Source organism: Bubalus kerabau, chromosome 11, assembly GCF_029407905.1.
Source record: "Bubalus kerabau isolate K-KA32 ecotype Philippines breed swamp buffalo chromosome 11, PCC_UOA_SB_1v2, whole genome shotgun sequence".
In the NCBI taxonomy this organism is placed as follows: Eukaryota; Metazoa; Chordata; class Mammalia; order Artiodactyla; family Bovidae; genus Bubalus; species Bubalus kerabau.
The window spans coordinates 23,359,351-23,383,211 of NC_073634.1; the positions used below are offsets into that span (position 1 = coordinate 23,359,351).

Here is a 23,861-nt window from a genome sequence, read left to right on the forward strand (position 1 = left end):
TGAACGTTCATATGTGTATTCACAGAAACAATCAAGATAAATAACACCCAAAATTGTATTTTCCACTTCAGTTATGACAGTGCAAGTGAAAATTAGGACCTACTTTTGAAATACTGATATTTAGGTAAATGAATATTTTGCCTCAGACAGAAAAACTCTAAATACTTTTGTACAGAAATAGTCTGAATGTAAAAAGTAATATATGCCCCGGAGAAGGCAATGGCACCCCACTCCAGTACTCTTGCCTGGAAAATCCATGGATGGAGGAGCCTGGTAGGCTGCAGTCCATGGGGTCGCTAAGAGTCGGAAAGGACTGAGCGACTTCACTTTCACTTTTTACTTTCATGCATTGGAGAAGGAAATGGCAACCCACTCCAGTGTTCTTGCCTGGAGAATCCCAGGGACAAGGGAGCCTGGTGGGCTGCCGTCTATGGGGTCGCACAGAGTCGGACACGACTGAAGCGACTTAGCAATGTATGCCCAATTTTTAGAGGAAGCAGTTTGCTGAACAAATATTGTATCCAATTTATAGTCAAGTAATTATTGATGTAAATTTTATATTCCTAATGGAAAAAAAGTAAAGAAGTCATGAGATGCAATATTGTAGTAGTGTGTTTCCAACGAAGGATTGAAGGGCATGGGGAATTTTTGAAAAAACATAATCTAAAATTATCTTTGATTTTAGTATTTTTAAAAAATTTTTTATTAGTTTTTGTTTTTAGTGACATATTTATTTTAATTTTCAAATGACATTAAAGGGAACCGTGAACTTTTTATTTTTATGAAAAAGAAACAGGAATGTGTTGACACAGTATATTTTTCAGTTTAACACTTTTAATTTGATTAGACTTTGCTGAGAGTCTCTTAGTGACTTTGATGTTGATGATTCTGATAGCAGCAGCTCATCTTTCTTGAAACTCACTCGTGCCGGCACTATTCTAAGCAATTACATTTTAGATATTTTACCCTCACAGCACATACACAAGATAGAAGGTGTTAGTATCCCCAGTTATAGATGAGGAAACTGGCCTCATGTGTATGTCAAGTATTTATTATTTTCAGGGTCCTTGCACTATATGAATACTTTTGTTAAATATTAATGAATAGTTTAGATATATTTTTTAAATGTTAAATTTCATGATATTTCATTAAAAGTTTACACAGTATCCACTGTTTTTATCCTTTTCAGGTATGCAGTTTTGTGTGGCTATGTATCTGAGTTTGAGGGCTTACAAAACAAAATTAACTATGGATATCGCTTCAAGGTATTTCTTGATATTAAAAATGTTTTAATGTAGCTTGTTAATGTTCCATTAATAAGTATAAATCAAATTATTCAACAAATTTATCTCCAGGAATTCATCTTTTTTACTTAAATGAAATGTCAGTTTTTAAAAGTACTGTGCCAAAAAGAATCAAGCTCTTTGGCTGATTAAAAATTATTATTATTATTATTATAGAACCTGAAAGAAGTCACAAAGTAGATGAGTATTGTTTTTCTAAAGGCAAAGTCTTAGCCTTTTGGTCGTGAGCTCACCTACATCATAAACATGGCTGGAATTAATTCATTAACATTTTCTACAAATTAATTTGTTAGGAGGAGTAGAATTCAATGTAGGGCTTAAATTTGCCATGATAGATGAGTAAAATGAGTAATGAGCATATTCGTTATTTATAATGTACCTGTAGTTATAGTCACAGAGGTTACAGGACTGGAAAAGATCAATTTTCATTCCAATCCAACAAGTGCAATGCCAAAGAATGTTCAAGCTACCATACAATTGCACTCATTTCACATGCTAGCAAAGTTATGTTTAGACTCCTTCAATTTAGGCTTCAGCAGTACGTGAACCGAGAACTCCCAGATGTACAAGCTGGGTTTCAAAGAGGCAGAGGAACCAGAGACCGAATTGCCAACGTTTGTTACGTTTTGGAGAAAGCAAGGGAGATCCAGAAAAATATCTACTTCTGCTTCATTGACTGTGCTAAAGCCTTTGACTGTGTGGTTCGGCAACTGGAAAGTTTTCAAAGAGATGGGAGTACCAGACCACCTTACCTGTCTCCTGAGAAACCTGTTTGTGGGTCAAGAAGCAACAGTTAGAATTGGACATGGAACAACTGACTGGTTCAAAATTGGGAAAGGAGTACATCAAGACTGTATATTGTCACCCTGCTTATTTAACTTCTTTGTAAAGTCATCATGTGAAATACTGGACTGGATGAATCACAAGCTGGAATCAAGATTTCTGGGAGAAATATCCACAAGCTCAGATATGATGATACTGCTCTAATGAAAGTGAAGAGAATCTAAAGAGCCTCTTGATAAGGGTGAAAGAGGAGAGTGAAAAAGCTGGCTTGAAACTCACCATTCAAAAAACTAAGATCATGGCATCCAATCTCATTACTTCATGGCAAATAGATGGGGAAAAAATGGAAACAATGACAGATTTTATTTTCGTGGGCTCTAAATGCAGATGGGCTCTAGATGGGCTCTAAATGGGCTCACTGCAGATGATGACTGCAGCCATGAAATGAAAAGATGCTTGCTTCTTGGAAGAAAAGCTAAGACAAACCTAGACAGCATATTAAAAAGCAGACACCACACTGCCAGCAAAGGTCTGTATAGGCAAAGCTATGGTTTTTCCAGTAGTCATGTGTGGTTGTGAGAGTTGGACCATAAAGAAAGCTGAGTGCTGAAGAATTGATACTTTTGAATTGCGGTGTTGGAAAAGACTCTTGAGAGTCTCTTGAACTGCAAGGAGATCCAGCCAGCCAATCCTAAATGAGATCAAACCTGACTATTCACTGGAAGGGCTGATGCTGGAGCTGAAGCTCCAATACTTTGGCCACCTGATGCGAAAAACTGACTCACTGGAAAAGCCTCTGATGCCTGGCAAGATTGAAGGGAAAAGGAGAAGAGGGCAGCCCAGGATAAGATGGTTAGATAGCGTCACTAACTCAATGGACATGAATTTGAGCAAACTCCAGGAGACAGTGTCGGACAGAGGAGCCTGACATGCTATAGTCCATGGGGCCACAAAGCACAGATATGACTTAGCAACTGAGCAGCAACAAAAATAGTTATAGTCACTCAGTAAATAACCCCTCAGGGTCAATAATCGTAAGGATGGGCAAAGAGTTCTTTGTTTTCCAGCTCCCTATAACCATTTGACAATGTTAAGTGGGTAGATTCCTCTATCACCTAGTTCTGCTCTTCTTTTTCTCCATTATACCCACATCATTTGACAATCAGTAAGTATTAGGTAGGCAAGTCATGGGCAGACAAAAATGCGACTTGGATGTTTTCTCTTTTTAAAGTGACATCCTCTGTAGCCTTATTAAATCATAATCACACTTCTAGTTGTGAGCATTTTGATGATTGGATTATTGATAAGCTTAGTTCTATTAATGATAAAGAGAAGGAAGAAGCAACATCATAAAGTCCCTTTGAAATTGTTAGGCAGAGTTCCATTCAACAGTGCCTGAAACTTGGGAGATGACATTTTTTTTTTGAATTTTCTTTCAGGAACATCTAGATAAAGCAATCGAATTTTTACCTGAAGAACCCTTTTTGTATTACCTCAAAGGAAGATACTGTTACGCTGTAAGTTGAATGCTTCTATCTATAAATCTTATTTGAATATACTATGATTATATGATAGATTTTCAGTGGCTTACTCTTGTTTTACGTAGTGCCTGCTATAGAGAAAATTGTGAAATCAGTACATATTTTATGAGTTTATAAATTTAACATATTATATAAATATATGTTGCATTACATACAATATGCTCAGCTGCTTTAGTTGTGTCTGACTCTTTGCAACACTATGCCCTGTAGTCCATCAGGCTCCTTTGTCCATGGGATTCTCAAGGCAAGAATACTGGAGTGGGTTGCCATGCCCTCCTCCAGGAGATCTTCCTGACTCAGGAATTGAGCCCACATCTCCTGAATCACCTGCATTGCTGGCGGATTCTTTACTGCTGAGCCAGTAGGAAGGGCCACATATGCTGTTTGATTTTATCAATGTATATGTCCTTTTTCTTTACTGCCTTTCCCTTTTCCCTGGAAGTAGTCACAGTGCTTCCCTTTATATGTGCTTTCTCAGATGGTGATCAGCCACCTACACCCGTGTACCCTAGATTGATGCACTGCTCTCTGTTTTGCGAGAGGATTTTTTCACTTATCCGAGTTTACTGAGCATAAATTATGTGCTCACTGGCCAGAAGGTAAATAAAAAACCATCCTTATCTTCAAGGAACTTAATTTAGATGGGGACCTAAGATGTATAGAAATAAATCAAAGCAGCTGGTAAGTCTGAGACCCAGTGTGTTAAATGACACTCATTTACAGAAAGCTAACAGAATGTGAAAGTATATCTTAGCAGCTGCATGAAAAATTGCCCCAAAGAGAAATGCTATTTCTGAATGAGAAAATTGGGGTAGGCAGAAGAAGCAGCTTTTTTTTAATTGTGGCTTATAGAGGATTAGAGATAAAGCAGGAGGTTTTACTTTTAATCAGCACCTGCTGTGTATGTCACGTGTGCATTCTATACTTTATATTTCTTATCACATTTCATCCTTTTAAGAGTAAGCAGTTTCTATTATGCCAGTTTTAAATATTTTTTTAAAAATAGTGTCATGACGGTAAGGGACTCCCCTGACTTAAAAATCGGTGACCCAGACTCATAGGAGCCTGGAGCTAGAATGTACACTATTGGATTAGGCTTAAAAAAAAAACCCAAAAACCCAAGAAGGAAAATTTAATTCCAAATGGAACCTGATCTTCATGCCACAGACAAATGGCAGAAGCTAATGCTAATCCTCCCTGGAGGATTGTACCTTCACACACAAGCCTTAGAACATTCTTACAGAGTTGAGCTCATATCACAGTCAAAAATAACAGAATACATACAAGGAAACAAGCCATCATAAATGGCAGTCAACAGAACAAACAAACAGAAAGAATAGAGGTGCATCTGAAAGGACTTCAGATTTTGCAAACATGGAATACAGAGTTTTAAACAGCTATCTATGTATTGTGTTCCTAAAAATAAAATTAATTAGGGGAAAATGGATAAGGAGCATGAGACTACAAAAGTGATCAGGTAGATATGAAAAAGATGGAACAATTTTTGATATATCTATGTATATCAAAAATACTAGAGTGAGTAGCTGTCCCTTTCTCTAGGGGATCTTCCCAACCCAGGGATCAGACCCAGGTCTCTCGCATTGCAGGTGGATTCCTTACCATCTGAGCCACCAGGGAAGCCCAAGAATACTGGAGTGGGTAGCCTACCCTTTGTCCAGAGGATCTTCCCAACCCAGGAGTCAAACCAGGGTCTCCTGCATTGCAGGAGGATTCTTTACCAGCTGAGCTACCAGGGAAGCCCCATATAATGTGTTCCTAAAAATAAAATGAATCAGGGGAAAATGGATAAAGAACATGAGACTACAAAAATGATCAGGTAGATATGAAAAAAATAAACAATTTTTATGTATATTTTTGTATATAACATTTTTATATATAATTGTATATACAGTTTTTTGTATACATTACCATATGTAAAGTAGATAGCTAGTGGGAAATTGCTGTATAACACAGGCAGCTCAACCCAGTGCTCTGTGAGCCAGAGGGGTGGGACGGGGGTGGGGGAGTGGGAGGGAGGTTCAAGAGGGAGTGGATACATGTATACATATGGCTGATTCACATTGTTGAAAGGCAAAAACCAATACAACATTGTAAAGCAATTATCCTCCAATTAAAAATAGATTTTAAAAAGAAGTATATTATTTGTGATTAAAAGAAAATTCAGTGGAAGGATTTAGTAGTAGATTGGAGAAGGAAATGGCAACCCACTCCAGTGTTCTTGCCTGGAGAATCCCAGGGACGGGGGAGCCTGGTAGGCTGCCGTCTATGGGGTCGCACAGAGCCGGACACGACTGAAGCGACTTAGCAGCAGCATAACCCAGTAGATCCTGACATCCTCCCCCAGCTCTGCTCTTGCAACGATGCGCCCTCTTCTGGCTGATTCAGGGATGGCGACCCCTGGGGTCTGAGGAGTTGAAACAGACAGTGAAAAAGCAGTGAAAAGGCAACGGATGGAATGGAACATATTTTCAAATCATATTCTTGGTATATATCATATACTTGGGGCTTCCCTGGTGGCTCAGCTGGTAAAGAACTTGCCTGCCAATGCAGAAGACACAAGAGACGCGGGTTCCATCCCTGGGTCTGGAAGATCCTCTGAAGAAGGAAATGGCAACCCACTCCAGTGTTCTTGCCTGGAGAATCCCAGGGACGGGGGAGCCTGGTAGGCTGCCGTCTATGGGGTCGCACAGAGCCGGACACGACTGAAGCGACTTAGCAGCAGCAGGCACTTCTAAAGAGAGAATTAACGACCTTTAGGATGAAATCTGAAAATGTTGCCAGGAAGCAGCACAGAGGAACAGACAAAATATGAAGGGAAAATCAAAAGACACGGAAGGGAAGTAAGGACACTACATAGTGGTGGATTTCCACCCCCTCTCTTGATAATAGAACAAGAGACAAAAAAAGTGCTAGTAAGTATCTAAAACATTGATTGGAGCCTCACATTTAATAATTTTGATCTAATAAACATAGTTGAAAACCTGTATCTAGCCAAAGAGGACATACGTTTTTCAAGCGTATGCAGGATGTTTACAAAATTGACCATACATGAGATCACGAAACAAGTCAGAATTGATATCATTCAGGTTTTCTGATCATAAAGCAATTATATCAGTATTAGAAATTCAGAAACAAAACATTAATCTTAAAAACCATTAATCTTGAATTAGAAATAATAGGAAATGATAAATAAGGAGATGCCATTTTATTCCCATTTGATAAAACTTTAAATTATTAATATGAGATGTTTCAAAAATATGGAGTAACAGAAATTCTTACACTGTTGTGGGGGCACAAATTGATAGAACCATCTTAGAAACAATTGGGTATTATCTCTTGAATTTGATTGCTTGTTTACTGTATGGCACTGGCACCTACCCTATAGAAACTCTTGCAAATGTGCATTAGAAGGATATATAAGAATGGTTACTGTAGCAGCCTTGTTTCTGAGAGCGAAAAAATGGAAAAAGACCCAAATGTCCACTGAAAAAAAGAGTGGATGAAAAATCACTGATGTATGTTTAAATGATGGACTGTCTCAGAGTTGTTTAAATGACTGAACTTCAGTTACTCTAGATGAACTCTTAAAACCTATAATGTTAAGAGAAAACAACAAGTCAAAGAAGGAGATGAACAAGATATCTTCTTTTTCTTGTTCAAAAAAGAAAAAGTAAGCATAGCAATAAAGTAACATTATGTAGAAAAGCCAGGGAATAATTCTGGGGGGATAGTATTCTTTCTGAAGTATGGTTGACTTACAGTTATTACCTTAGTTTCAGGTGTAGAACGTGGTGAATGTAGTTTTTATAGATTGTGCGTTCGTGCTCAGTTTGTTCATGTCAGACTCCTTGTGACGCCATGGACTGTGGCCCACCAGGATCTTCTGTCCATAGAATTTCCCAGGCAAGAATTCTGGAGTGGGTTATCATGCCCTCCTCCAGGGGATCTTCCTGACCTGGGAATTTAGCCAGAGTCTCTTACATCTCCTGCATTGGTAGACAAGTTCTTTACCACTAGCGCTACCTGGGAAGCCGCTGGTATGGATTATACTACATTTAAAGTTATCATAAAATATTGACTGTATCCCCTGTGCTATATGGTATATCCTTATAGCTTACATATGTTAATAGTTACATAATATCAATAGTTCATACCTCTTTTTTTAAAAACTGAGCTATAGCTGACATACAATATTATGTAAGTTTCAGATGTACAACATAGTAATTCACACTGCTTAAAGGTTACATTCCATTTGAAGTTATTATAAAATATTTATAGAATAATTTTAAAAAATGGCTACCTTCTTAAAGGAAGTCAGTCCTGAATATTCATTGGAAGGACTGATGCTGAAGGTGAAACTCCAATACTTTGGCCACCTGATGCGAAGAACTGACTCATTGGAAAAGACCCTGATGCTGGGAAGATTGAAGGCAGGAGGATAAGGGGCGGACAGGGGATGAGATGGTTGGATGGCATCACCAACTCAATGGACATGAGTTTGAATAAACTCCGGGAGTTGGTGATGGACAGGGAGGCCTGGCGTGCTGCAGTCCATGGGGTTGCAAAGAGTCAGACACGACTGAGTGACTGAACTGAACTGAATTGAATGGCTACCTCAGAGGCCTGGCATGCTGCACGCCATAGGGTCGCAAAGAGCCGGACACGACTGGGCAACTGAAGAACAACAAAACAACGGCTACCTAGAACCCTTGAAAATGGCATTGAGAAGGAAGGCACTCGATGGGGTTGTGGAGAGCATAGTTCCCCTTTTAAGTACTCATTTCTGAATCCCTTTAATCTTTTATATTATATATTTACTATTCATGTTTGTTAAAAGTGAAAAAGTTTAAAAAGAAGCAAAAAACAAATGACAATATGAGATTTAATTTTGGTGGTTGTTGCTTTTTAAAAAATTCCCCTGAATTATAAATACATACACCGGGCCCTCCGGCACACTCCTTCTGGATTGAGGAACCTTGGCCTGTTTACACTTCTGAGCTGCTGTGATCTGGTCAGGTTGGGAGCATGGCAAAGGCAGAGTCCTGTAGCTGCTGCATTCTGTACAAGGAAATGCTGTTCGTCATCTCACAATCAAGAATCACGTGAACAAACAGGACCGGCATCATTCCCCACCCCCACCCCCTCTGCCTTTCTTTGGATACAAGCCTGCTTAAGAGTATTTCAGATTGGTTTGGTAACCAGTGCTTTTAGAGCTCATAGTTTGTTAGAATTATGAAAAAGGAAGGCAAGATACTAATACCATAAAGGTTATATCTCTCGTGTATATAACATGGATATATATTTATATACATTATATTGTATGCATTTCGGACTCTTTTGTTGACTATGAGGGCTACTCCATTTCTTCTAAGGGATTCTTGCCCACAGTACTAGATATAATGGTCATCTGAATTAAATTCGCCATTCCAGTCCATTTTACTTCACTGATTCCTAAAATATTGATGTTCACTCTTGCCATCTGCTGCTTGACCACTTCCAATTTACCTTGATTCATGATCAGAATAGAACAGAATGATCTCTATTCATTTCCAAGGCAAACCATTCAATATCACAGTAATCCAAGTCTATGCCCTAACTAGTAATGCTGAAGAAGCTGAAGTTGAATATTTCTGTGAAGACCTATAAGACCTTCTAGAACACCCAAAAAAGATGTCCGTTCATTATAGGGGACAGGAATGCAAAAGTAGGAAGTCAAGAGATACCTGGAGTAACAGGCAAATTTGGCCTTGGAGTACAAAATGAATCAGGGCAAAGGCCAACAGAGTTTTGCCAAGAGAAGGCACTGGTCATAGCAAACACCTTCTTCCAATAACACAAGAGAAGACTCTACACATGGACATCACCAGATGGTCAATACCGAAATCAGATTGATTATATTCTTTGCAGCCAAAGATGGAGAAGCTCTATACAGTCAGCAAAAACAAGACTAGGAGTTGATTGTGGCTCAGATCATGAACTCCTTCTTGCCAAAATCAGACTTAAATCAAAGAAAGTAGGGGAAACCACTAGACCATTCAGGCATAATCTGAATCAAATCCCTTATGATTATACAGTGGAAGTGAGAAATAGATTCAAGGGATTAGATCTGATAGACAGAGTACCTGAAGAACTATGGGTGGAGGTTTGTGACATTGTACAGAAGGCAGTGATCAAGACCATCCCCAAGAAGAAGAAATGTAAAAAGGCCAAATAGTTGTCTGAGGAGGCCTTACAAATAGCTGAGAAACGAGAAGTGAAAGGCAAAGGAGAAAAGGAAAGATATACCCATTTGAACGCAAAGTTCCAAAGAATAGCAAGGAGAGATAAGAGAGCCTTCTTCAGTGATCAGTGCAAAGAAATAGAGGAAAACAATAGAAGGGGAAAGACTAGAGATCTCTTCAAGAAAATTAGAGATACTAAGGGAACATTTTATGCAAAGCTGGGCTCAATAAAGGACAGAAATGGTATGGACCTAACAGAAGCAGAAGATACTAAGAAGAGGTGGCAAGAACACACAGAAGAACTGTACAAAAAAGATCTTCACGACCCAGATAATCATGATGGTGTGATCACTCACCTAGAGCCAGACATCCTGGAATGTGAAATCAAGTGGGCCTTAGGAAGCATCATTACGAGCAAAGCTAGTGGAGGTGATGGAATCCCAGCTGAGCTATTTCAAATCTAAAGGATGATGCTGTGAAAGTGCTGCACTCAATATGCCAGCAAATTTGGAAAACTCAGCAGTGGCCACAGGACTGGAAAAGGTCAGTTTTTATTCCAATCCCAAAGAAAGGCAATGCCAAAGAATGTTTAAACTACCACACAATCTCACATGCTAGCAAAGTAATGCTCAAAATTCTCCAAGCCAGGCTTCAACAGTATGTGAACTGTGAACTTCTAGATGTTCAAGCTGGTTTTAGAAAAGGCAGAGGAACCAGAGAGCAAATTGCTAACATCTGCTGGATCATCAAAAAAGAAAGAGAGTTCCAGAAAAACATCTATTTCAGCTTTATTGACTATGCCAAAGCCTTTGACTGTGTGGATCACAATCAACTGTGGAAAATTCTGAAAGAGATGGGAATACCAGACCACCTGACCTGCCTCCTGAGAAATCTGTACGCAGGTCAGGAAGCAACAGTTAGAACTGGACATGGAGCAATAGACTGATTCCAAATCAGGAAAGGAGTCCGTCAAGGCTGTATATTGTCACCCTGCTTATTTAACTTACATGCAGAGTACATCATGCGAAGTGCCAGACTGGAAGAAGTACAAGCTGGAATCAAGATTGCTGGGAGAAATATCAATATCTTCAGATATGCAGATGACACCACCCATATGGCAGAAAGTGAAGAACTAAAGAGCCTCTTGATGAAAGTCAAAGAGGAGAGTGAAAAAGTTGACTTAAAACTCAACATTCAAAAATCTGAGATCATGGCATCTGGTCCCATCACTTCTTGGCAAATAGATGGGGAAACAATGCAAACAGTAAGAGACTTTATTTTTGGGGGGGTCTCCAAAATCACTGCAGATGGTAACTTCAGCCATGAAATTAAAAGACGCTTGCTCCTTGGAAGAAAGGCTATGGCCAACCTAGACAGCATATTAAAGAGCAGAGATGGTACTTTGCCAGCAAGGGTTCGTCTAGTCAAAGCGATGGTTTTTCCAGTAGTCATGTATGGATGTGAGAATTGGACTACAAAGAAAGCTGAGTGCTGAAGAACTGATGCTTTTGAACTGTGGTTTTGGAGAAGCCTCTTGAGAGTCCCTTGGACTGCAAGGAGATCCAACTGGTCAATCCTAAAGGAAATCAGTCCTGAATATTCATTGGAAGGACTGATGCTGAAGCTAAAAAAAGCTCAAACTCCAATACTTTGCCTACCTGATGCGAAAAACTGACTCATTTGAAAAGACCCTGATGCTGGGCAAGACTGAAGGCAGGAGAAGGGGACAACAAAGGATAAGATGTTTGGATGGCTTCACCAACTCTATGGACATGAGTTTGAGCAAGCTCCAGGAGGTGGTGAAGGACAGGGAAGCCTGGCATGCTGCAGTTCATGGGGTCACAAAGAGTCAGACACGACTGAATGAACTGAAACTGACAGCCTGATACTGAATGCATACCCTACATATGTGCATACACACATGCATCTGAGGAGAGATTATTCATTCAAAAGGTGGTCAACTGTCTGAGTGCTGTTGCTGTATATTTGCAGGTCTCAAAACTGAGCTGGATTGAGAGAAAAATGGCTGCTACTCTGTTTGGAAATATACCGTCCTCAACTGTACAAGAAGCTTTGCAAAATTTCCTTAAGGTATGTTTTGCCTGTCTGTTTTTTCAGTGTCAGTCTGGCTCCTGTCTTCATCAGGCCCGCCTACCATTGCTGTCAAGGAAATCTTCCTCTTGTCCATGTGTAGACCTCTAACTGGAGCCCCAGATTGTGTCCTCATTTTGGCATGTTCAAACTACTTCTTAGAGGATAGTTATGTGCTAAGTCCTAGCTGTGGCAGCCCTTACTGCCAAATCCATTATAGCTCTCCAGACTGTTTACGTACAAAAGCATTCATGTCCTAACTTTTAGAAAGCGTGCATACTCAGTTGCTCAGTCGCGTCCAATTCTTTGGCACCCCATGGGCTGTAGCCTGCCAGGCTCCCCTGTCCATGGGATTTTCCCGTCAAGAATACTGGCGTAGGTTTCCATTTCCTCCTCCAGGGGATCTTCCCGCCCCAGGGATCGAACCTGTGTCTCCTGCATCTCCTGCATTGGCAGATGGATTCTTTACCACTGGGCCCACCTGGGAAGCCCTCCTGATTACTAGACCTGGTCCAAAATACTCCTGATTATCCTAACATAGAACCAGTTTAATCTTAAAGAACTAAAAGTTGCCAAGAAGATGAGTTATTTTAAAAGTTACTCTGAATTGCAGACAGTTCTATGGAACATTTGTGGGGCATCAGACCAAACCAGGATTTTCATCACCATCCTAAAATGTACAATTGCTCTGCTGATAAAATCTAAAAAGTAATATGTGTGTGTGTGCACATGAAAATGTGTAATATATCCATGCATTTAACCAACTTGCTGTTGGGCTAATCTCTTCATTTTTCTCTGGAACCAATTATGGAATCTTACAAATACTGATTTTTCTTTTCCCTCCTGCCTACTTCAGATTTGTAACAATATAGAGAAAATCAGGCTCTGAATAGTATTGTCAAATATATTTTAAAGGCTAGTATTTTTTGGTATATTTTAGGGCTCGATTTTGTAGAACCGAGAGGGAGTTTAAAAATCATATATTCTAAGATAGCAAATATACTGCACTTCTCTGAACAATGGCCAGTGGCTTTTTGAAAAAAATAAGTATTCTGAAATCAAGCCTGTACCGTGTGGGATAAAGTATGGATATACAAGTATAAGGGCTGTATGTTTCTTCTTTTTTATATAGTGTGATCTTTTTTGTTTTATAAGAAAGGGAATCAAGACATCATGAATGTAACTTTTTCCAGTGTCACACAATGGCAAGTCAAAGACGTGAATGAAGTCTGATACTGTATTATCACTTCAGCTTCTTTCTAACATCAAGAATTAGTTCTCCCTTGTTAAATTTTATAAGGATATAGATCATCATGCATTTAAAATGATTTATAAAAGTTGCTGTGTTCATGGGGCTTCCCTGGTAGCCCAGCTGGTAAAGAATCAGCCTGCAATGCAGGAGACCCTGGTTCAATACCTGGGTTGGGAAGTTTCCCTGGAGAAGGGATAGGCTACCCACTCCAGTATTCTTGGGCTTCCCTGGTGGCCCAGCTGGTAAAGAATCTGCCTGCAATGTGGGAGACCTGGATTCAATCCCTGGGTTGGCAAGATTCCCTGCAGAAGGTAACAGCTACCCACTCCAGTATTCTTGCCTGGAGAATCCCCATGGACTGAGGAGCCTGGCGGGCTACAGAACTGTCCATGGGGTCACAAAGAGTCAGACACAACTAAGTGACTAATCACATGTTCATTAGCAAAACTTTCATTTGAACTTTAAACCCATTTTTGATGGTATCTAAGTTATAATTAGAGGGTCAGGTTTTCAGGACATGGAATGAAAGTTCTTAAGGTGCTTCTGCACCTGAAGTATTACACAGATAAAATCAAAAGTAAGTAAGAAGCACAATGATGTAGAGGTACAACTCTGAAACCAGACCACCTGGTTAAATCCCAGTTCTGCTTTTTTACTGGCTGACTGACATTGGGCAAGTTACTTAATACTTCTCTGTCTCAGTTTAATCAATAACATGGAGGTGATGGTATTGTTGTGAAGGTTAAGTAAGTTAATCCAAGCAAATTGCTTAGAGAGTGCCCAGGACCTCTTAAGTGCTCAATAAAGGCTCAAAGAATTTTAACTTCATTAAAATGTAAAAGGAAAGAAAGAAAGTTAGTCGCTCAGTTGTGTCTGTCTGTCTGAGATCCCATGGACTCTAGCCCTCCAGGCTCCTCTGTCCATGGAATTCTCCAGGAAGGAATACTGGGGTGGGTAGCCATTCCCTTCTCCAGGGGATCTTCCCCACCCAGGGACTGAACCTGAGTCTCCTGCATTGCAGGCAGATTCTTTACTGTCTGAGCCATCAGGGAAACCCTCATTGTAAACGCCTTGTCAAACCATCTTGAGGACCTCACCATTCAGTTATGACTTAGATATTGTCTGAAAAGTGTTCCACAGTGTTTGTCAAGAGGGTAAGAAGGCATCAGGGTGCTTCACCCCATATTTACTGCAGCACACAAGGGTACTGAGGAGCCTAGAGGGCTGAGGGCTGTGGAGGAGCTGAGAAACCTGGGGGGACAAGCAGGAAAAAAGAAACAGCACATACCATGGCTCCCACACTCCATGATTCTGCACCCCCCTTACTCCCAACAGGAAGTCATGCTGTCAGAACCCAGACTGTGGAAGTCCTGCCCCGCTCCATGCCTCCAAAGAAGTTCACAGGAATACAGCTCCAGAGCCATGCTGTTTGCTCCTATAGAGAGCTCTAGTTTTAGAATCAGACAGTTTATGACTCGAGACTTTTACTGTTAATATGACATGGACCTGTTTGTTTATTTCTCCTAACCTTAAATTCTTTATCAGTAAGGTAGATATAATACCTAATTTTGTTTTTGTGAAAATTGCATGAAATAATACATGTTGTTTTCTTGGCCCGTGGTCTCACACACTAAGTGCTCTAACTAAAAATAAATATTGCTAATATTGCTGTTATTTTTTCATATAACGGGTGAAATCTGGTTCTCCACAGCCTCAAAACATCTAGGGAGGTGGTTTGAGACCAAGAGTCATCTGCAAATTCCATGTTAGGATTCTTTTAAGATATAGCATGCTTCCCACTTCATCCCAAATTCTGGGCTGATTCCCTCAGTCAGTGGTTTTTAACCTTGTCTATGCGAACTGAACAGAACTGATACATTTGAATTGTCTGGAGAGCTTTAAAAAATGCTAACCCAGGCTACAACCCAGACTAATTTATTTCAGAATATCTGAATATATTAAGATATAGTTTATATACAATTAGATACACCCATTTTATGTGTACAGTTCCATGAAATTTGACAAGTTTGTATACGTATGTAACTACCATCACTTTGCCTATTTTAAAATTTTATATAAATAGAATCATAGCTTTGGTACTTTGTATATCTGGCTTCCTTTGTTCTGCATGTTTTGAGATGCAGTCGATTTATTGAATGTATTTGTGATTGCCTCATAATATTCCATCACATGGATTTACAACAATTTACTTATGCATTTACCTATTGATGGACATTTGAGTTGTTCCCAGCTTGGAGCTATTATGAATAAAGTGTTTATGATCATTCATAGGCAAGCTTTTAATGTAGACATGTTTTAAGTTTTCTTAGCTAAATACCTATGATTGGAATTGTGGTACAACGCTGTTTTAAAGCTTGACCTGTTTTTAAAGATCTCAAGGTCCTTCAGGTGCAGGCCATGGCATGTTGGAGCACTCCTGGATGGGTGTGTGCAGTAGAAGACAGGTGTGGCAGTTTTGGCCATCCTGATGTCACTCACTGTTTGTAGTCACAGGATCCCCGAATCTTCCTTAGTGGTTTCACCAGCTGCCAAGCTGTCTTCTGTGACTTGATATGACAGAGGGCTGCTGCATGAGTTCATGAGATGTTTTAAAACAAAGCTGATTTATTCAGCAATGTTTTTTAAGCATATACCTAATACCAAATGAAAGGAACACAGAAATGACCATAACAGCTCCTGCCTTTGGGGAACTTGGATGACCAAGATGAAGTAAGCAAGTACAGTATTTTCTGCCAGATGTTATGGCATAGTTCAAAGAACATCATAGAAACTGCCCATTAATTAAAACATTCTGTTGAATGACCCAACCTTCCTTGTTATGCTGCTAATGCCTTTGGCAAAGGTCAGAATCTGTTCCATTTTAGGATGTAAGTATTGTTAGTAACCTGCCTATGTTCCTTTGTTGTTGTTCAGTCACTAAGTCGTGTCCAACTCTTTGCGACTCCATGGCTGCAGCAGACCAGGCTTCCCTGTCCCTCACCCTCTCCTCCTGCCCTCAATCTTTCCCAGCATCAGAGTCTTTTCAGTGAGTCGGCTCTTCCCTTCAGGTGGCCAAAGTATTGGAGCTTCAGCTTCAGCATCAGTCCTTCCAATGAATATTCAGGGTTGATTTCCTTTGGGATTGACTGGTTTGATCTCCTTACTGTCCAAGAGACTCTCAAGAGTCTTCTCCAACACTACAATTCAAAAACATCAATTCTTCAGCGCTCAGCCTTCCTTGTGGTCCAGCTCTCACATCCATGCATGACTACTGGAAAAACCATAGCTTTTAAAAAAATTTATTTTTTTTTAATTGAAGGATAAATGCTTTACATAATTTTGTTGTTTTCTGCTAAACATCAACATGAATCAGCCAGAGGGTGGCTCAGATGGCAAAACCAAATAACTTTGACTATACGGACCTTTGTCAGCAGTGATGTCTCTGCTTTTTAATACACTGTCTAGGTTTGTCGTAGTTTTCCTTCCGAGGAGCAAGCATCTTTTAATTTCATGGCTGCATTGTCCTCAGTGATTTTGTTCCTTTGGATTTCTTTTTTTTTTTAACCATAAGCACAAAAAGAGGTGCTCTGACTTATGATAATTCTGGTTAATTAGTATTAAACATTACTTAGACATAAGTTTTAAAGTATATATGCGAAATTAAAATGCCAACATTAAAGAATTGAGCTGCTGACACGCCTCTGTTGGGGCAAGTTATCTAGATAGGATTTGGACAGAACTGGGGCAACTACTGGAGATCAATCAAATAAAGTTTAATCTAGGTCCTTCTTTTTTTTTTTCTGCTTTTATTTAAGTATAATGGACATGTAGCACTGTATAAGTTTAAAGTGTACAGAATAATGATTTGACTTATATACATCACGAAATGATTATCACAATAAGTTTAGTGAACATTCATCATTTCCCTGGGGGAACAACATTAAAGAAATTAAAAAAAAAATTTAACTCAAAGAGTTAAAATGGGAATAATTGGACAAGAGAGAAGAAGCAGGAGGACCAGAACCCATTGGCACCATGGATGGCTCTGTTGGGCTTTCAAGGCTTTGGCCAGGACTGAACAATTTCCTTCAGTCCATCGGCCGCTCCAGTGTTTCACTAATAGGCTCTAGGCCAGATCCACACACTATTCATCCATTCAGTCTTAAAGAGTTACACCTAGTCTGGCTTCCTAGCCCAAAAGACTTTGTCCTCCTTCTCCTCCTCCCAGGACACTTCTCTTGGATTCTGCAGAGAATAAGTGGCCTTTACAAGGGATGTGCTCTCATAAGGTATTGGAACACTCCTCAGAACCCTAGCTCTTGCTTTCCCCTCTATCCATCCTTAAAATGTATGTATCTTTTGACTCCGAAATCCAACTTCTGGGACTCTATCCTGCACACATAATCACATGCACACAGGCATATAGGAGCAAGTATATACATTGATCATTGTTAGTAATAGTGAAAAATAAGTCTAAATGTCTAATGGCAATGCTTAATTTAATCATAGTGTATATGTAGTATGAAATACAGCTCGTAGAAACAATGAGGTAGATCTGCGTATGTGAACACAAAAACGTGTCTGTGATACATTGAGGGAAAAAAAAAGTTTGGGACCAATAAGTAGGAAATGGTCCTATTTAAATTTTTTTTCAGAAATGAGTCATCTTGAGCAGTGGGGAGGTGGGAGGTGGGAGGCAGGGAGTTCCCCTGCTAAAGGTCTGTAGGATGCACTTGTCACACTGTTGAGAGTGGTTGCCCCTGGGGAAATAGATCGTAATTGAGAATAAAATTGGAACAGAGAAGCTTCCACTTTTTAATTTTGAATATGTCTGATAAGTTGTAAAACAAGCATATATTTGTAAATTTTTTTAAAGCATCCTCCTTTTGGCTTCTGCCTTCTTCTGTGTTGGGGGTCGGGGTCCCAACCTGGGAGCCTCCTGCATAGACTTTCATAAGAACAATATCTGTCTCCGATGCAAAGACAGACTTAGGTTCTAAGAAGAGTTCTCTAGTAGCAACACCACATATCTGGTGAAATTCTTCTTTACCAGAGATAAAGAAAAGGAACTGGTACATGAGACACTAGCAGATGAGGCGTAAGGAACTTTATAATACCCACTAACTGAAATCTGCAAGGTGGTTCACCACTTCGACTAGTTATTTTAAGCATCTGCCTTTTATTTAAAAGAACTTGATGTCATGGGCCTTAGTTATTATTCGGCTCATACAGAATGTGTTGAAATCATCAGAAATCAAATATTAATGTAGCAGAAGATGCTTGCCGTGGAATGCCAGTCACACTCCACTCCTACTTCCTAAGGAGATTGTAGGGACTCGTCCTGAGGAGACTGGACCACCAGTTGTTTTGTCCCTGGAAGAAAAAAAAGAAAGGATAGAGAAGGGGAAGTGAGGAAGATGGTTATACAAGGTGATCCCCAAATCGTAAAGTGTCTCATTGCTTTGTAAGCTTTATGACCACAGTAATAATCCCATTTTGATGGGTAAGCCCAAAAGCTGTATTTCCACCCAAAAAATACTTGAGCTGATAAAATGATTCCCATGTGACACAACCAACCTAAATTCTTAGGGTAACTTGGTTAATGTCTGATTTATTGAAATATATCTCCTTTACTTGGTATTCTAATATTTCCCTGATAGTCTCTTTTCTGTTTTCTCTTAAAATCAGGTTGAAGAACTACAGCCTGGGTTTTCTAAGTCCAATTACATGTTCATGGCCAAGGTAATGAAGACCACTGTTCTAAGATCACTTTGAATCCATTGCACAAAAATGTGCTGCCCTTCACATTATTGTTCTCATTTCTAGTGTTATGCCGATCTTAATCAAATTGACAATGCTGTGAAGTTCTGTAATTTGGCAGTGTTGCTTCCTTGTATTACCAAAGAGGTAAGTCCACACAGTAACAAGAGGCAGTATTTATTTTATTAGTACAATTCCAGCCTCAACTATGAGTAAGTGGCTCAGATACATCTGGAGTTTTTTTCTATCCTAAAAGATTTTAACTTGGATTTAACATGTACTATGAAGTTTTAAAAACTGCTATAGATAGCCCTTCACCAGGAGACCCCTTGTATCTTTAATAGACATGAAAATCAGTTGTGGGCTAGCAGTTAAGATACAGTGATGCTTGTTGGGTGTTAAACAGCAGGGAGTAAGACAAGCCCCAGAGGAAGGATGGAGGAAGGTGTAATTCTGCAGAGCTGGTGATTACACTGGGGGAGGCAGCAAGCAAGCTAGACAGGCCACCCCCCGGCAGCAGGAGGAGGGTCCATGCAGTGGCCACCATCAGTCCCCAGTGCACAGCAGGCTGTGACTGTCCAAGGCCGTGGAGAGGACTAAAAATACGTACTAACGTTTTCTCGGTCTTTGAACCCCGTTAATGAAAAAGAAGCAGTCATATTACTTCTTGCCTTTTTTCCCACTAATTCAGAATTCTGGTTGTGCTCTAAGTTTTAGGAATTTCACAGCATTAACAGCTCGGTCTGTGTTCCCGTGTACAGGTATTGTGGGAACAAAAAGAAATAGATAAATGTTTTCCTGTTCCCATCTCATGTGCTGTGCTGGGCTCATTCAACTCTTTGTGACCCTTTGGCCAGGCTCCTCTGTCCGTGGGATTTTTCAGGCAAGAATACTGGCATGGGTTGCCATTTCCTTCTCTAGGGGAATCTTCCCAACCCAGGGATCAAACTCACGCCTTTTGTGTCTCCTGTGTGGGCAGGCGGATTCTTTACCACTGAGCCACCTGGAAAGAAAACAGCCCGCCTTCTCCAGAAGACAGTTTGTGTAACTTTTTCTGCAGAAAACAGATTTTGTACCCCCAGGTTGCTTGTTCCTTTTTAGTGGTTGGGACCCTACTGTCTTTCACGTCTTTCCTGAGCAATGCCAGTTTGGGTTACATGCAGTCATTTTAAACTAAGTGTTTATGCATTCTTATAAGAAAGTTAAAGTGAAAGTTGCTCAATCATGTCCAGCTCTTTGCAACCCCATGGATTATACAGTCCATGGAATTCTCCAGGCCAGAATACTAGAGTGGGTAGCCATTCCCTTCTCCAGGGATCTTCCCAACCCAGGGATCAAACCCAAGTCCTCCACATTGCAGGCGATTCTTTACCAGCTGAGCCACCAGAGAAGCCTATGCATTCTTATTAGAATACAAGATTAAAATGCAATATGATAATGAGGTATACTACCTGGTATGAAATGCAAGTATCTATGCCTGACATTTAGGGCTCTCATAAGAGGGCCAAATTGATGAGCTTCAGGGTTTGATCCTTGGTTGCTAAGTCTTCTTTCCCTTTCCTCCTCCCTGCCAGCCAAACCTATCCTCCATGGCTTCAAATGCTACATACCTACCAGAGATCCTCAGATGTGTGTCTCTAGACCTCGCCTCTGAGTCTAGACCTGATTATCCAACGTCCTGCTTGACATCTCCGCTTGGATGACTCACAGACATCTCAGACTCAACTCATCGTTAGGCCTTTGCATCCACTCTTCCTCCATCTGCCCCTCTTAGTAAATGGCACCTCCACCCCCATAACTAGGAAAGCTGGGGATGCTCCTTGACTCTCCCTTGTCTCTCCGCCCCCCAGGCCAGATGTCTCCCCAGTCACCAAGTTCTCAGAGTTGTTCTAAAACATGCCTTGAGTCATCCAGCTGCGTGTGTGCTCCCTCTCTCTCTCTACCCGTCTCACTCTCCAGCCAGCCCTCCAAGCAGGGCACCATCCTCTTTCACCCGAGCTACAATCATGTCAACCTCCCAGCTGGTCTCATAGCCTCTTGCCCCTGCTCAGTCATTGCTGGCTCCCAGTGTCAGCCAAAGCCATAGATTAAACATAAACCTCACATGTCACTTCCTTGCTTGAACACCCTTTGCTTTTAGGATGCAGTTCAGAATTTTTAGCATGCCTTTCAGGGCTGGCGCCACCCAGCCTCTCAGGCTTCATAGTTCCCCTCTCTCCTCCTCTGCGCTGTGCTCCTCCCACCTTGCACCCTTGGCATATGGCGTTCCCTCTTTCTGAAACATTCCCTTACGAACCACCCCCCACTCCCTTCATCCTTCAAGCCTCACCATAAATGGCATTTCTTCAGGAAAGATTCCCTTGGCACTCTCAGGCAAGAAGGCGCCTCATGCTTTTCCTTCTTGTCATTTAGCACAGTTGTGATTCTATAGTTATTTGCGTGGTTGTTCCATGCAAGTAGCAACTAAGTGTTTTTCATTCATCACTCTCTTCCTGGTGCCAAATATAGTGCCCGGCATATAACAAGGACTCCGTAAGTATTGGTAGGAAGGCTCCAAAGACTAATGCCATACAAAAGAAAAAGAATAGTGCTAATAAGTAATACTAAATAGCTACGCTGTGCTGAGTCATTCAGTTTTGTCTGACTCTTTGCGACCCCATGGACTGTAGCCCCCCAGGCTCCTCTGTCCATGGGGATTCTCCAGGCAAGAATACTGGAGTGGGTTGCCATGCCCTCCTCCAGGGGATCTTCCCAAGCCAGGGATCGAACCCAAGTCTTTCACATTGCAGGTGGATTCTTTACTGTCTGAGCTACCAGAGAAGTCCAAGAATACTGGAGTAGGTAGCATAGCCCTTCTCCAGGGGAGCTTACCTACCCAGGAATCAAACCCAGGTCTTCCACATCGCAGGCAGATTCTTTACCATCTAAGCCACCAGGGAAGCCCAAGAATACTGGAGTGGGTGGCCTATTCCTTCTCCAGGGGATCTTCTCTATCCAGGAATCAAACCAGGGTCTCCTGCATTGCAGGTAGACTCTTTACCAGCTGAGCTAGTAATAAATGTAGCTAAGAAAGCTGGGCCATGTGGAACTATTTATGTAATAAGCAAAACAGCATTAGCAAATATTTCCCACATTACTTATTTTTCCAATAATTTATATTCCTAGTTTGTTTTTTTTTTTAACGTGGTTCAGATTCTGTCAGGAATATCTCAATTTCTTTCTCAGTTAGAAACTAGAATGAGGCAAGTTATCTGTAGTATCCACTTTCTGTAAAGGTTTTCTAAGTTGAAGTATATCACAGCAGTGATTTTGCTGACCCAGTTATTTATTTCCAACATATCTAGCATTTGGCATTCGTTACAACAAAGGCATCTCAGCCGTCAGTTTTCTTTCCCTTTTGTAAACTTGCATAGCATCTGTGCTTCTTTGTGTGGCACTCGTACCCTCTTCTTGGCATCACAGTTATTCGTGAAATGACTTCTGTCCTTATCAAGAAGCCTGGAGCTCGTCACACAGCACTTAATATTGGGACTGTCAGCCCTTGGTCCTCTAGAGCCCAGATTCGTGCATGTAAGCGGCTTTATGTTTCCAGAATCTGAAATTACGGTATTTTATTATTCATGTGAACTTTTCTTGACCCTAGAAAGGTAATGTCAGGTCCTGGGAAGCATTCCTTCTTTTAAAATAAAAGGGATTCCTGTGTCTGAGACAATGTGAGAATGATCACTGAGTGAAATAATGACGACCTCAGTGGCCTGAAAGTTGTTTGCCCAGAGGAAGTGTCCAAGTTATTGGCTCAGAGCAACCTGAGAAGGCTCAAATGTAAAAAAACATTGTGTAAGATTTTGAGTTTTAGTGAGGGATGTGCTAATTCAGTAAAGAAAAAAAAAACTACTTTAAAAATGTTATAAAACTTTGAAATGACATTCATTACTCCTCTAAGACAAACTCTTTTTGGACAATAAATACAATATACCAGAAACGACTACAGAAAGAATATGTCTCTGGGAGTGTAGAAATTAAAGCAAGTGATATAGTTGTCTTTGAAATTACTTGTAGTTTAAAGTCCTGGGCTTTATTTACAACCTGTTCTACAGATTGATAATCATCACTTTCCTTAGTAACCACTCTTAGTAAAAAAAAAAAAATCCTAAATTTTTTTTGTTTTTGACTGCACCACTCAGCTTGTGGGATCTTAGTTCCCCAACCAGGGATTGAACCCAGAGCCCTGGCAGTGAAAGCACGGATTCTAACCACTAGGCCATCAGAGAATTCCCTAAAATCCTAAATCTACTTTAAATATCTTCAGTTCTAAGTTCTGTTTTAATTAAGATCTCATATTTGATTATCTTAGTTAAGACTGTCAGTTTTTCAGATAAGTTTAGAAAGTATAGTCAGTCCCCAGCTCTTAATCTATCTTCCTGTTGTAGGGAATCCAGCAATGTTGTCCAGGGTCTCATTTGTTAGAAATTTGTATTTGCCTATTTTTTTTCTCAGTTAAATGTATTTCTTGTACATTACCTTCTGTGCTGTTCTTGCCTGGGGAATATATTCTTCCTTGTACATTAAGAAATTTTTTTTGATGAAGCCATTTTGGAGTGGATACTTTCACACTATCTGAACAGACATTTCCTGAATGTAGGTAGGAAGTGTTACTCTGTTTACATACTCCAATTTGCACTCTTTTGTCTCTTACCTTCTGTTTATCTGCATTCAAAATATATTATTTCTAAAATATACATATATATATTATTTCTTAAGCTTTCTATATAAAAAACACCTTAAAGAAGTTTTTTAGCCTTCCTTGTAATTAATTTTTCTAAATATGCTGTCTAAAACAAAAAAAAGAAACTCATGACTTGATGGACATGAGTTTGAGTAAGCTCCG

At 40.2% G+C, this 23,861-nt stretch overlaps 1 protein-coding gene across 5 annotated transcripts in view; it reads left to right on the top strand.

Annotated features, from left to right (window-relative positions):
• The window catches only part of RMDN2 (regulator of microtubule dynamics 2), a 69,371-nt gene that overhangs the window by 35,362 nt on the left and 10,148 nt on the right, over window positions 1-23,861 (top strand). For 3 of the 5 annotated variants that reach the window (XM_055539832.1, XM_055539835.1, XM_055539833.1), the window contains exons 6-10: window positions 1,190-1,265; window positions 3,527-3,604; window positions 11,863-11,961; window positions 18,902-18,955; window positions 19,040-19,120. In XM_055539832.1, the coding sequence (XP_055395807.1) occupies window positions 1,190-1,265; window positions 3,527-3,604; window positions 11,863-11,961; window positions 18,902-18,955; window positions 19,040-19,120 (388 nt within the window). Of the gene's footprint in view, window positions 1-1,189; window positions 1,266-3,526; window positions 3,605-11,862; window positions 11,962-14,548; window positions 15,469-17,441; window positions 18,663-18,901; window positions 18,956-19,039; window positions 19,121-23,861 lie in introns of those variants that run through there. The other 2 variants (XM_055539834.1, XM_055539836.1) reach the window with 2 other exon arrangements.